We start from the raw sequence: 15,517 nt of genomic DNA, 5'->3' as shown, positions 1-15,517 counted from the left end.
TTAAAGCTTACGATTCTGGCAGGGTGAGCGAGCCCTGTAATTTATCCTTAACTCTCAGGGGTGTGTCTCTCAGACAAGCGCTGGCCTTTCCTTACATCAACAACCGGAACAGAGAATAAAAGGACACGGATGTGTTCACATCAAAGAACTTTATTCCTGTCCTGGGTTTTCTCTGGCCTCGCCTCCCGGCCCTACCCAGTACATGTGTGTTTTGAAATCTGCTGCTAGGAACTAGACCTTATCCCTTAAATATAACAGTTAAGTTTCCAGTTCTCATGGTTTTGGTTATAGGACTGAATTAAATATGAACACAGGGAGTATACAAAATATTGATTTCAGTGTGGTTTTTGACAAAGTCCAAGTGATATTCTCACAAGGAAGCTGGTAAACTGTGGGTTGAACAAGGTAACTGTTAGGTGGATTTGTAGCTGGTTGACTGACCGAACCCAAAGATTAATGCAGTGGTTCTCAACCTGTGGGTCCCCAGATGTTGTTGGACTACAACTCCCATCATCCCTAGCTAGCAAGGCCAGAGCTCAGGGATGATGGGAGTTGTAGTCCAACAACATCTGGGGATCTACAGGTTGACAACCGCTGGATTAATGGTTCCTCGTCATCCTGGGGAAAAGTTGGGGTGCCGCAGGGTTCTGGCCTGGGCCCGTTGTTGTTCAACGTCTTTATAAATGACTTGGATGAAGGAATTGAGGGGGTGCTCATCAAATGTGCAGATGACACCAAACTGGGAGGGGTAGCTAATGCCGCAGAAGACAGAATCAGAATTCAAAATGACCTTAACGGATTGGAGACCTGGGTGCAAGCAAGTTAACAAAATGAATTTCAAGAAGGGCAAATGTAAGGTTCTGCACTTAGGCAGGAAGAACCTGATGCACAAATATAGGATGGGGGACACCTGGCTTGCCAGCAGTACAGTGGTACCTCAGGTTAACTACTTAATTCATTCTGGAGGTCCGTTCTTAACCTGAAACTGTTCTTAACCTGAGGTACCATTTTAGCTAATGGGGCCTCCCGCTGCCACGCGATTTCTGTTCTCATCCTGAAGCAAAGTTCTTAACCTGAGGTACTATTTCTGGGTTAGCGGATTCTGTAACCTGAAGCGTTTGTAAGGTACCACTGTACATGTGAAAAGGATCAAGGGGTCTTGGTGGACCCACAAGCTGAACCTGAGTCAACATTGTGATGCAGCAGCAAAATAATGCTATTCTAGGCTGCATCAACAGAAGTCCGGATCAAGGGAAGTCATAGTCCCACTCTCCCCTGCCTTGGTCAGAGCACACCTGGAGTACTGTGTCCAGTTCTGGGTGCCACAATTTAAGAAGGATCTTGACAAGCTGAATGTGTGCAGAGGAAGGCAACCAAGATGATTGAGGGTCTGAAAACCAAGCCTTATGAGGAATGGTTTAGGGAGCTGGGTGTGTCTAGCCTGAAAGAGAGGAGACTGAGAAGAGATATGAGAGCTATCTTCAAATATCTCACATGGAAAGATGGAGCCTGCTTGTTTTCTCCTGCTCTGGAGATTAGGGCTTGAGGCTCTTGTCCAGCCCATTACTGAAATAAGACACCAAACCAGCACATTCCCCGCTGCACTTTCTGATGTAAAGGCGAAATAAGAGCTATGTGTCATCAGCGAATTGATGACAATGCACTCCAAATATCTGGATGACCCTGCTCAGCAGATTCAGATCGATGACCACTGACTTGGAGGGTTTTAAAAGAGCGTTGGATGAATACAGGGAGGAGGGGGCAGCTATCAAGGGCTACTAGCCTGGGTAGCTATGTTCTGTAGGATCCTAAATGGGGAGAATCAACAACCTCAGATATGCAGATGACACAACCTTGATGGCAGAAAGTGAGGAGGAATTAAAGAACCTTTTAATGAGGGTGAAAGAGGAGAGCGCAAAATATGGTCTGAATCATAGAATCATAGAATCATAGAGTTGGAATAGACCACAAGGGCCATCGAGTCCAACCCCCTGCCAAGCAGGAAACACCATCAGAGCACTCCTGACATATGGTTGTCAAGCCTCTGCTTAAAGACCTCCAAAGAAGAAGACTCCACCACACTCCTTGGCAGCAAATTCCACTGTCAAACAGCTCTTACTGTCAGGAAGTTCTTCCTCATGTTTAGGTGGAATCTTCTTTCCTGCAGTTTGGATCCATTGCTCCGTGTCCGCTTCTCTGGAGCAGCAGAAAACAACCTTTCTCCCTCCTCTATGTGACATCCTTTTATATATTTGAACATGGCTATCATATCACCCCTTCACCTCCTCTTCTCCAGGCTAAACATGCCCAGCTCCCTTAGCCGTTCCTCATAAGGCATCGTTTCCAGGCCTTTGACCATTTTGGTTGCCCTCCTCTGGACACATTCCAGTTTGTCAGTGTCCTTCTTGAACTGTGGCGCCCAGAACTGGACACAGTACTCCAGGTGAGGTCTGACCAGAGCACAATACAGTGGCACTATTACTTCCCTTGATCTAGATGCTATACTCCTATTGATGCAGCCCAGAATTGCATTGGCTTTTTTAGCTGCCGCGTCACACTGTTGACTCATGTCAAGTTTGTGGTCAACCAAGACTCCTAGATCCTTTTCACATGTCTGAAGCTCAACATCAAAAAAACTAAGGTCATGGCCACTGTCCCATCACCTCTTGGCAAATAGAAGGGGAAGAAATGGAGGCAGTAAGAGATTTTACTTTCTTGGGCTCCATGATCACTGCAGATGGTGACAGCAGTCAGGAAATTAAAAGACGCCTGCTTCTTGGGAGAAAAGCAATGACAAACCTAGACAGCATCTGAAAAAGCAGAGACATCACCTTGCCAACAAAGGTCCGTATAGTAAAAGCTATGGTTTTCCCAGTAGTGATGTAGGGAAGTGAGAGCTGGACCATCAAGAAGGCTGATTGCCGAAGAATGGATGCTTTTGAATTAAAGATGAGAGAGAGGATGTCACTCATTTGGTTTGTGGCACCTGCCAGATTACATCCTGAGGGCATGTGGGCCTTGTCAGAAAAACAAAACAAAAGATATTGGCCACTGTTGAGCTCAGGCTTCAGGGCCTGGGAGCAAACTGGCACAGGCTGTCCTTGCCAAGCTGCAGTCCTGGGTTTATGGGCCAACGATGGCTCCAGGAGGCCACCTTCCATGTCAGGTTGGTGGAGATGTGCCTGAAGGCGACTGCTTAATAGCACAGGCAAAATGCACTCTGCACATGCTCTTGAGATGTGGTGCTTGGTGTTTCTACTTTATATATCTAGTTTTGTTCATTATCACATTTCTACCCCACGTTTCCTCCAAGGAACTAGTCCATGTGCTTCTTAACCCCCCCCCCCCTTCTATTCTCAAAACAACCCTGTGAGGTAGGTTTGGCTGAGAGGTTGTGACTGAACCAATGTCACCCAGTGTGGGCTTCATGGGGCTGTGTGGGGATTTGAACCCTGGACACGCCCAGATCTTAGTCCAGCCCTCTAACCACTATACAACACTGCTGCATATATGTATATATGTGTGTGTATTTATTTGCCCAATGAGGGGCTCAAACCCAAGACCCTGAGATTGAGCTTCATGTTCTGACAGCTGAGCTATTTTCCCCTTCATACAGTAACCTCGTTTCCACACCCAGACAACCCAAACATTAAAAGCCTTGCCAGAGTGTGTTGTTTTGTGTATCTCTAACTGATGCTATAAGGGATGCGGGTGGTGCTGTGGGTTAAACCACAGAGCCTAGGACTTGCCGATCAGAAGGTCGGCAGTTCGAATCCCCACCACGGGGTGAGCTCCTGTTGCTCGGTCCCTGCTCCTGCCAACCTAGCAGTTCAAAAGCATGTCAAAGTGCAAGTAGATAAATAGGTACCACTCTGGTGGGAAGGTATACGGCGTTTCTGTGCGCTACTCTGGTTTGCCAGAAGCGGCTTAGTCATGCTGGCCACATGATCCGGAAGCTGTACGCCGGCTCCCTCGGCCAGTAAAGCGAGATGAGCGCCGCAACCCCAGAGTCGGCCACGACTGGACCTAATGGTCAGGGGTCCCTTTACCTTAACTGATGCTATATGCCTGTTGTCTTTGTCCATGGAGTTTTCTTGGCAGGGATACTGGAGTGGCTTGCCGTTTCCTGTTCCAGGTGGATCACGTTTGGTCAAAACTCTCCACTATGACCTGTCCATCTTGGGTGGCCCTGCACGGCAGAGCTCATAGCTTCTCTGAGTTATTCAGAGTATCTCTAATTGATGCTATAGCAATGACAAACCTAGACAGCACCTTAAAAAGCAGAGACATCACCTTGCCAACAAAGGTTTGTATAGTGAAAGCTCTGGTTTTCCCAGTGGTGATGTATGGAAGTGAGAGCTGGACCATAAAGAAGGCTGATCGCCGAAGAATGGATGCTTTGGAATTCTGGTGCTGGAGGAGACTCTTGAGAGTCCCATGGACTGCAAGAAGATCAAACCTCTCCATTCTAAAGGAAATCAGCCCTGAGTGCTCACTGGAAGGACAGATCCTGAAGCTGAGGCTCCAAGACTTTGGCCACCTCAGGAGAAGAGAAGAGTCCCTGGAAAAGACCCTGATGTTGGGAAAGATGGAGGGCACAAGGAGAAGGGGACGGCAGAGGACGAGATGGTGGGACAGTGTTCTCGAAGAGGCCAACATGAGTTTGACCAAACTGCGGGAGGCAGTGGAAGACAGGAGGGCCTGGCGTGCTCTGGTCCAGGGGGTCACCAAGAGGTGGACACGACTAAACAGCAACTGATGCTATTTGCAAAACAACTGTTTGTCTCCTGCTGTATCTAGAAGCGACGAAAACTAAATCAATCCTCCCTGAACAAAGCAGTCTACTTGTAAATTACTCGAGCCTGCAAGGTAGCTTACAATACCATGCTCTCAGTAACTAAAGCATGACTATTACTAATATTTAAAAAGGCTAACCATTAACAATTACAATTGTAATTTTTAAATAAAATTGTGATTTCTTATTTATGTTTATTAATAATCGCAATAAGTAGCCAAAACTATTAATAATAACGAGTTTATACGTAATTATTAATTGGTTTATAGCCAATAATTAATCATTATTGGAAATATTAAAATGAATTATTATTGACTAAAGGCTGGATCACTGAGGACGGCAGGCATCCTGACTCTAGAGGCAATTCCCTGCCCTCAAACGTTTGCAGACTTTATGCGCGGGACTAACCAATTAGTTAATAGATGTATACATTGCCAATGTATTAATATAAAGGGACAAAGCGAATGCGCATGTGCGGGGAAAGGGAGTAGGGAGGGGCAGGGGGCGGAGCCTAAGGAGTCGCCGAGCCGCGACGGACAAAAGAATGACGGCAAAGGTGGGCGGGCCTTTGAGAGCGCGCGGAGGCGTGGCCAGCGGGGGGGGAGATGACGCAGCAGAACGGAGGGGTGGGCGTGGCCAGCGCTGGCGGGCGAGTGAGGGGAGGGGGCGTGGCCGAGGCGGCAGGGGCGGGGAGTGGGCGTGGTCAATATATAAGGAGCGGGCGTGGCCGGATGCGCCTTCAGTCGTAAGGAAGCGTCGCCGGGAGCGGAGCGGGCAGGGAAGGTTTGCTGCAATGAACGGGGCAAGGAGCCTTTGCACGCTGGTGGATCTGCAACCGGAGGGAGAGAACCCGGTAAGTGGATACGGGGGTTCCTCTGCACCGCTTCACCCTCCCCTGTTCGAGGCTTCATATATAATAATTAAACTTTTAAATAAAACTTACTTTTCTCTAATATTTAAAACCTTTGCAATACTGTGGCAATCGTAAAGAGTAACAAACAAAAGTATTTACTTGTTTATATCTTTTTTTTACTTTTTTATATAATTTTTTTTACTTTTTTATATAATTTTTTTTACTTTTTTATATCATTTTTAAAAATTCCTTACCGTTTGTAAAGCAGCGTTCCTCTGCACCTGTTCGAGGCTTTATAAATAATAATTAAACTTTTAAATATATTTTACTTCTCTCTAATATTTGAAACCTATTTTACTTTTTAATATCATTTTTTAAAAATTCCTTACCGTTCGTAAAGCATCGTTCCTTGGTAACTTTTATTTGCTATTCTTTTAAAGGGAAAAAAAGGACTTTAGGTTGCTAAGTGTTACTCAGAGTAGGTCCACTGAATTTTATGAACCTGAATTAGTTGTGTTTCTTCAATGAGTCTACTCTGAGGAGCATCGAATTAACACCCTTGGAAAGCGATGTGCCCTGTTGATACATAAAAGAAAATGAAGTAATGTGATTTTGTGTGTGTGTTTAAATGCAGTACTGTACATTATTTAAGAATAACGCTGCATCCGAGATGTAAAAAGAAAAACGACTGTCAAAAAGATAAACAAGTTTGTTCTAAGTCAAAATCAGATTGTACTGCGATACAGCCAGAAGTGTAGGTGTGTGTTTGGCAGATCAAGGTTGAATCCTATAAACACTTGGACTGTCATCTTGTCCCTGAGAGTACAACTCCTTGAACCTTACTTCTGAGTAGACCTGTGTAGGATCGCACTGTTAGTTGAGTACAGTGGTACCTCGGGTTACATACGCTTCAGGTTACAGACTCCGCTAACACAGAAATAGTGCTTCAGGTTAAGAACTTTGCTTCAGGATAAGAACAGAAATCGTGCTCCGGCGGTGTGGCGGCAGCAGGAGGTCCCATTAACTAAAGTGGTACTTCAGGTTAAGAACAGTTTCAGGTTAAGAACGGACCTCCGGAATGAATTAAGTACTTAACCCGAGGTATCACTGTACAGTTGGCACTCAGTTAAATAAGTACTGTATAAGGTAGTCCTGCGTGGTGGTTACTCGTAATGTAAATACTAGCTGTCGCTCATTGCACTTTGTAAAGATTGCCTCTGAGCATGTGCAGTTGGCCCTTATGTCAACAAGTTCCAGACATATATACAGTATTTCTTAGTCTCTGTCTGTCTCTTTTTTTTGCAAGTTACCCCTAAAGCAGAGGTTACAGCTTTTTGCCTGGGGGGGAAGGCATGGTATCCACAGTTCTGGGCCAAAAAGCTCATATTTGGTGTGGAAGAAACTACTAGAGACACATTTTTTATCTGGGATTAGTCTGAACTTGTGTTAAAGTCAAGTAGACTCAAGATTTAAAGAACAAATGGCTTCAAACCTAAGTTTGATTGCTCAAAAGTAACTCCCCGTGGAATTCTGTGGGGTTTACTTTTGAGTAGGTGTAGCTAGGATCACTGCCTATATGTATGCATGAGTCTCCTGATCAGATTGTTGTTTGCTTCTTCCTTGGGTGTCCTGTTTTAAAAAAGGAGAAAAGCAAATTATATTTTAAAGAAATACATAGAATATGCTCCTTTGTAAGGAGGAGGCTATATAATTTTTTACCAATATTCTTGCGGCGACTTCTGAGTTGTAACACTTAGATTTGAGAGGCTCAACAGTTTTGAGAAGTATTTATTTTGCAGGGTGCAAAATGTCAAAGGCAGTGGCTAGACTTAGGACATAATTGACTTGCGTTAGTTGAAGAAGGATTCCACAAAAAGTTTGTGCGTATCATCTGGCCGTAACATTGACCCTTGGAAGCGAGGAAGGAAAGATTTTGTGTGCCCATTTTGCAGATGGCAATGGGGGAAATAGAGGCCAGGAGAAAATGACTTCCCTCAGGCCACCTGATGAGTTTGTGAGGACTACCAATGTTCACCGCAGTTGTGTTTTCCCTCTTGTGATAGTGATTTTTGTTGTATGAGGTAGCCCGGAGGTGGCATCTATTTCCGTAGGTTTGTGAGGTTGCAGTTACTAAAGGCCTCTTTCCTTCTAGGACCTACTTTAGGGTAGGGTGGATAAAAATCAATGATTGTTTTAAATATATATAGATTTTTTTTGTTTAAATAGAATTTTTAAAATAAAATGCTTTTGGAGGAAAAATCTTTCTAAAGGTAGTTTTCTGTTTAGGTTACATTATAGTCCAAAGGCTGTTCATCAGGAAGTAAGGATTTGTTTTAAGTTAACAAACATGGATACATATGCTACAATGTTATTGCTTTAGTTAAATAAGTTGTTTAAATTGTTATTAAGTAAATGATTATTTTTCTCCTTCCAGATAAAGTACAGCAGAAAAGTTGTCCAAATATAAACAGTTCACTTATTGAACCTCACAGTAATTTCATAATTATCTGTCTATGTATTTCTAATAGTATAACCAAATCAGTGATTTTTGATATCACTGTAAAAACCGCTCTGGAAATTTATTATTCCAAAAAGGAAGCCTTCATCTGGTTGTAATTATTGAGATTATACCAGCAAGAATGAGTCTTTCTGTAAAAAAAATGAGAGATTTAAATCAAGTCTTACTGACTAGTGATTTAAATCATGATTTAAATCAGACCCACCCTGTTTTAGGGACTCTCCCACCATTACCTCTCACTTGTGAAGGCTGCCCAGTGATCATCTCTCTATGGTGAGTTTGGGGTTGTCCCATCTCCCACTCCCCCCCCCCAATAAAATTCTTAAAGCAGGATCCCTGTGACCCTTTAAATCCCAGGGTAGATTTAGTTGTAGGGGTCTGGGAGTCAGCGACTGGGGCTTGGCCTGCTACCTGGGGAGTCCCTACAGGTTTTCCAACATCTTACTATTTTGGGGGGGGGGGCTTCCGTGGGGGTTGAGTGGTCTTTGATCGGAGTATTTTGTGCTGTCAGATGCAGGAATGAGTCTCGTTTCTTCCCCCCCCCCAAAATTTTTTATTAATTTTCCAAAAAAAAATTTAAACACACAAATAGACAAACAAACATAGATCTCAACCGTATTTAAGCTAAACATTGTTGAGTGACTTCCTCCTATCCCCCAGGTTGAATTTCAGTGTATATCATTTTAACGGTTTTCCAAAACCACTATTCTTACAAAATTAACTTAGTCACTTAAAATATTTTTATTTTCCTTTCCAACTCTGTATTAAACATATTAATTCATCCTATTATCTGATTATGTCCTATCTGTTATTTGCAAGCTTCTCCAATTAGTTTAACTTAACATATTTTACTAAATAGTCTTTAAATTTCATCCATTCTTCCTGGTAATCCTCCTCCTTCTGGTCGTGGACTCTTAGGAATGAGTCTTGTGTGGAAAGTCGAACATGATTTAAAACTGTTATCTGAAAGAATTGCAGGTTGGCTGTTTTGACACGTCCAACCTTTTTGGGATGGCACCAATAATGACATGATAATGCCACTCCTTGCTGCTGAAAATGGTTGCTTATCTGATGTCTCCGCTGGGAGATGAGGAGGGCAAATTAATGAGATATTCCTGAAATAGGCCTTTTTTGGGGAAAGGAGGTGGGGTAGGAGTTGAAAGGATGGATGGTGGGAACATATTTTTGAAAAAATTAATGCAAGTTCAGGCGGATGTTAATGTCTTGCACTTTTACAAAACAGAGTGGGTGTCTGTTGTGTTTGTTAATTTACCAGTATTTATTTAACAGAATTTACGTGCCACTTAATTGTAAATAAAACCTCTGGTACACAGATTTGTAAACTGCCCAGGTTGGTCTGACTCAATAGCTAAATTTACCTGTGTTTACTCTCCTTAGAGAGATAGGTAGGGTATTGTAGTTCACCTGCGTTGTCTGTCTCTTCTTCCTTATCTTGTTCTTTGTCTCTGCTGTTATCTGGTTTTGCAAATTCCTCTGCCCACCCAAATTCTTGAAATTGCTGAATCAAAGCATGAACTTTGACCATCTTTCAAATCTCATCCTTCACCTTAAAAGGCCAAGATAATGAGTTTCTCCCTCCCAACCTTGTCCTTGGCTTAATTTACTGCTCATTCCTTGTCGGGTCTTGGCATTTTAAAAAAGTAAAACAACAACAACACTCTGAAGGAGAGTTTTTTTTCCCCTTTCTTTAACGAGTAGCTGTCGCTTGGATAAAAATTTGGGCATTTGACCCAGCAAAAAAGGAAGATTTATCCAGTTGACCAGTCAAGTAACAGTGAAGCATTTTGCAATTTATTTGTGTTGGAACAGAAATGTGATTTAAATCGTTTAAAGTTTAAATAATCAGCAGGCTTGGCAGGTAGGCGGAACACAAAAACAAAGTGCGGTAGCTAACTCTGGTTTAGAAGCAAAGGCATCCAGCTCCTTTTTATTTCATGTTCCAACTTTGCACAACACTCCCTAAGGCCTCTAATAAATAAACAGATCATGACACACGCTTTTTATTTAATCCTGGAACACAGAATCTGCTTCAAGTCAATTTTTTAAGGAAGGAGATTAAGCCAAATAACGTAACAGCAAGCATTTTTTTTTTAAAGCCAAACCTGAAACAAAGGCTGTTTTTGCTAAGTAGACAGCCGTCCACTTTGTCAAGCCTCATAGAATATTTGACTGCTGGCGAATTGACAGCATTTAAGTGGTCAGTTGGCTGGTGTACAAACCCTAATTTTAAGCTGAAGGAGGAAGGCTTCTGAGTGGATTTTAGCATATATATATATATATATATATATATATATATATATATATATATATATGCTGGGAGAGTAATAAAAGGTCAAAGGGGGAAAACCATCTCTTCTGGTTAGAAACAGGGATGCTCACCTGATCCCCATCATTGCTCACCTTTAGGAAAACCTTTTTCCTTTCTGCAAGGCCTTCGGCTTTCAGTTACCTGTAGGCTCCTTGATTGGGTGGGATGTTTTAATCCTGCCTTTTAAAAATACAAAATTTTTTTTTTCTTTCCAGTAGCACCTTAAAAACCAACAAAGTTAGTTCTTGGTATGAGCTTTCGTGTGCATGCACACTTCTTCAGATACACTGAAACTGTATCTGAAGAAGTGTGCATGCACACGAAAGCTCATACCAAGAACTAACTTAGTTGGTCTTTAAGGTGCTAATGGAAAGAAATTTTTTTTTTTGTTTTGACTATGGCAGACCAACACGGCTACCTATCTGTAACTGGAATTTTAAAAATACAGTTGTCTTTTTCTGTTTTATGCTGGTTTTAAATAATGCAAATAAGCAACTGGAATGCTTAGCTAGGATGCAGCTCAAATCTTCCTTCCCTAAGGTGGTTGTTCCCTGCCCACTCCTAAAAAAAAGAAAAAAAAAGGTGTTTTGCCAGGGATATATTGTGTGATCACTGAGAAGGAAAGTTACCGTATTTTTTGCTCTATAAGACTCACTTTTTCCCTCCTAAAAAGTAAGGGGAAATGTGTGTGCGTCTTATGGAGCGAATGCAGGCTGCGCAGCTATCCCAGAAGCCAGAACAGCAAGAGGGATTGCTGCTTTCACTGCGATCCCTCTTGCTGTTCTGGCTTCTGAGATTCAGAAATTTTTTTTCTTGTTTCCTTCTCCAAAAACTAGGTGCGTCTGTGGTCTGATGCGTCTCATAGAGCGAAAAATATGGTACCTGTTTTTTAATCTACTGTGACCCTCTGTTCTTATTAGGCAGGGTTATGAATGTGAACTCCTGCTTATCACAGACTTCTGAAATGGCGTCTTTGTGACTCAGATTTCATTTGGAAAACCGTATCTTTATTAAAAATTTTAGTTTGCAAGAAATGGGTCGCGTGCAGGTGTGGGGTTTCTGTGTGTGCTAGTTTTCCTGGTCATAAATTCTAGCGCTTACATCTTGATTTCCATCATTCTGTTTACATTGCAATGCCTTGTGTTAGGAAACTCTGGCTTTTAAAAAATCAGTTTACCGCCACATCACACTGAATTTTAAATGGCGGTAAAGAACCGTAGGCCCTGAATTTTGTCACTGCAAGTTTTCCTGAGTTAACAGTCTTGCAAATGCCCCCTCTCCTACAAGAAAGGATTAAGGCGTAAATAAGAGCTAAACTTCCACTCAATGCAGCCATGGCATCTCAGGACTCCAACGAGGTATTTTAAAATTCCTAGGCAGGGTCATAACAATAGCATTCCTCGTCTCTTTAGGGTGGATTTATAAACCTTTTCTCCCACCTGTCCCCAGTTTGAGTTCTTGAGGAAAGTGACCGTTTTGACGATTCTTATTTTCATCAGTTGTGTGCTAAGCCCATCCCAAACCTGTTATAAGATGGCGCTGTCTGTTAAACCACAGAGCCGCTTGGGCTTGCCGATCAGAAGGTCGGCGGTTCGAATTCCCGTGACAGGGTGAGCTCCCGTTGCTCGGTCCCTGCTTCCGCCAACTTAGCAGTTCGAAAGCACACCAAAGTGCAAGTAGATAAATAGGTACCACTCCGGCGGGAAGGTAAACGGCGTTTCCGTGCGCTGCTCTGGTTTCGCCAGAAGCGGCTTAGTCCTGCTGGCTACGTGACCCGGAAGCTGTACACCGACTCCCTCGGCCAATAAAGCGAGATGAGCACTGCAACCCCAGAGTCGTCCACGACTGGACCTAATGGTCAGAGGTCCCTTTACCTTTCCCTATGTCTTGTTTTGGGATGAGCCAGTTTTGTGGTTACTGTGTGAATGTATCCACGTTCTAGCAACCAAGGGTGCCTTAGCGGTGACGTCACAGGCGCTGTCCACTAGGTGCATGTGGCCTTTCTGCAATTACATCCTGGATCACAAGAGCCTGGCTAGCTGGACTCCTATATAAATGTTAGTTATTACCAAATACGTAACGTGCTTGCAGTTGGGAGTTAGTTATTATCAAATACATAACGTGCTTGCGTTTGGGAGTCGGAAGTTTGTGATGTAGGTTGATGACACAACAGCAGCAACAACAACAAACCCAGAGGGATTTTGTGGCTAATATCCTACCTGGGTGGATACTGGTGATTATGCACACTGAGGACTAGTAACTTGCCTCTCTTCCCAAGTTCAATGCCCAGTATCTCCAGTTAACCCACCTCAAGTCGGCGTATTGTGGAAAAGACTTCTGGCTGGGCTCTAAGCCCTGCTGAAGAGAAAATGTGAAGGCTTTGTACAACAGCCGTGTAAAGGAGGCCACAAACTTTTTCTTCTGTTCACATCTTATCAGGTGGCGGCTGTTATTTTTATTTATTTATTTAACCTGTCCTTCCTCCAGTTTTCCCAAGGCTGTGTATGTGGTCTCATCTTATCCTACCAACATCCCTGTGAGGTAGGACTGTGTGAACGACTTAAGGTTCACACAGTAGATTTTGGAACCCGGGTCTTGGTGACCAGTATACAGCAGTGCACCACATTGGCTAAAATATGGCAGTTAGTGCCTTTTTAATCGATGAGCGTTGGAAAATATCACCTGCATCAAAATCTCCACTTAATTACCGTATTTTTCCGTGTATAAGACTAGGCCCCCCCCCCTAGAAAATAATGTCATAAATTAGGGGGCATCTTATACACGGATACACCCTCCCCCAAAAGCGGGGGCATCTTATACATGGGGGCATCTTATAGATGGAAAAATATGGTAAATGTGTGCCAATCCCTCCCTCTCAGCCTAATCACCCTGATCTATTGAGCTTTGTGACTTGAGTTGAGATTTGAACTCTGAACCTAGTCTGACTCTCATTCTACATCTGACTGCTCCTTCTCCCCCCAGGGAGCCACCACAGTTAAGACACCGCCCTCCCATTACCACCCTGTTATTAGTTCCCGTCTTAGAGAAGAAGTAAAGACATTGATTTATTTCATAAAATTTATACAAGTCTTGATTGTAAAAAGCCTCTAAGTGGTTTTCAAAAAATGAGTAAGACTCATTACCCGAAGACAGCATCTACTCACTGTAAGTGACCATCCCAACGGCTGTTTTAAGGCATCCATTCCTCTTAACCTTGGGGGAAAAAACTACAAATAGGGGTTTGGTTATGTGTTTCTTGCTCATTAGTGTCTTGAAAAATACCTATCACTCTGACCTCATGTTTTCTCATAAATGTCGCTCGCAAATGGGTTCTGATGGAGTGAGGAATGTAAAGATAATTATAACCCGGTGTGGAAAATGGGACTGTAATCTTTCTGCAACATTTAACATGCCCCTTGCCGAGTGGGTAATTGTGCCGGGGACTCTGGAGAGTTGCATTTGCGTAATCAAGACATCTCCTGGGACTTAAATTGTGGCGTGTTGCTTGTTCAGTCATTTATTTCTCAGGAGAGAGCCGCGAGGCCTAGCTGCAATTTCGTTCAGCTGATCGCATCTCGGCTTGAAGTGACAGATCCAGATGCGTGTCACAGCTCTCCTGACAAAGCACATAATGCCTTTTGAGGTTTTAAAAAGAGGAATCTGGCAGAGCGGTGGACAGCAAAGGTGAATGGATATACATTGGAAACTGATGCTCTGAAAACCTGGGGAAATCTGTGTGAAATCTGTGATGAAGGCCACCCACCCACAGCCCCTGCTAGATGTAATTAGTGCTGTGCTAAATGCTCTTTTCAGTTGCAAAATTGATTTTGCAATGCCTCTTTGTGCAAAACGCTAAGGGGGTGTTTTTCAGAGTCTCGAGTCCACAGACGGTGCAGATCTCCAGCAAATACCAATGTTTGCATGGCTTCTGAACTGGGATGCAGTCGGTTAGAGTTAATTGCTTTAAGGTTGGGCATTTGCCTAGCCAAGAAATAAAATAGAACATTGACCGACTGGCCAGAGCAACGACCCCCAACCCTGGTCCACAGGTTTTGGTCTACAACTGTAAAGCAGAGCTCGCCTCCATTGCCTCTGTTGTGGCAGACCAGCTCCATCCAGTCTCCTCTCCCCCCATATTTCATTGGGAAAAGCCATTCCATCAGGCTTTGTCAGTAGGAGAGTTGGGAATCAATAGGGCACGTCTCATCATCTTTTCTGGAGACCCCGTTCCCTTAGGCACCTCCTGCCCCTGAGCTGCGCCAGCATTTGGTCATTTCAGGAACACCTGTTGAGAAATAGGTGCTTGAGTTTTCCTCTTCCCTCCCTGTCCCTTTTCCCTTGTGTGTCTTTTTAAAAATAAAATAAAATATTGAGGTAGGGACTGTCTTGTTTGGAATCTGTTAAGCAGCGGCAGGATTATGCACTTCTGTGCCTGTTCTCCGTTCCCATCCCGGCTGGCCACCTAGAAGAATTTGCAGCTAAGAACTTACACCTGGATTTGCGCTTTTTCCTGGGAACTGTAGGGTGTTCAGGGTGCTGGGAATTGTAGTTCTACAGCTCCCAGGAATCTCTCAGGAGTGTTGGGGTCATGATTCTTAAAGTGTTATCAGCATGTGTCAGCGCTGCCCAAGGTCCCAGCTCACACAAGACCAACGCTGCTTCTTCCTCAAGTAAAAAAGTCTTTATTGAAGTTCAGTTTCATTTCCAGACGCGCAGCGCGCAACGCTACGTCTATGCCTTAGACCGTAGAAGTCCCATCTGAATCTCCTCCCCCCTGACACCAGCTTAAGATTCTAGCCTTACTCCACCTCTTCCTCTGTTCCTTCTTTCTCTGGGTCCTCCTGCTAGTCGGAGTTTCAGCCCTCCTAGATTCTTCTGACGCTGAGTCCCCTGACTCTTCCCCCTCCCTCCTTCGGGCTTTAGGACCTGGCTCCCAATCCGGGTTTTCTGCTGTCCCGCGCTCCTCCACATTTGAACTTGACGCGCGCAGCCTCCCACCTTCCTTCTGACCGTTACACTTGT

The 15,517-nt window shown here is 43.7% G+C and overlaps 1 protein-coding gene across 3 annotated transcripts in view; it reads left to right on the top strand.

Moving 5' to 3' along the window:
- Window positions 1-15,517, top strand: part of TUFT1 (tuftelin 1) — a 52,792-nt gene that overhangs the window by 6,389 nt on the left and 30,886 nt on the right. The window contains exon 1 of one of the 3 annotated variants that reach the window (XM_053368636.1): window positions 5,549-5,648. The exons of the other annotated variants lie outside the window; for them this stretch is intronic. Coding sequence (XP_053224611.1) covers window positions 5,589-5,648 — 60 coding nt within the window. The 5' untranslated portion in view covers window positions 5,549-5,588. Of the gene's footprint in view, window positions 1-5,548; window positions 5,649-15,517 lie in introns of those variants that run through there. 3 annotated transcript variants of the gene reach the window in all.

The sequence above is a fragment of the Podarcis raffonei genome, chromosome 16 (assembly GCF_027172205.1).
Source record: "Podarcis raffonei isolate rPodRaf1 chromosome 16, rPodRaf1.pri, whole genome shotgun sequence".
In the NCBI taxonomy this organism is placed as follows: Eukaryota; Metazoa; Chordata; class Lepidosauria; order Squamata; family Lacertidae; genus Podarcis; species Podarcis raffonei.
The sequence above is the reverse complement of the archived record's forward strand: the minus strand, read 5'-3'. Positions and strand labels throughout refer to the sequence as shown.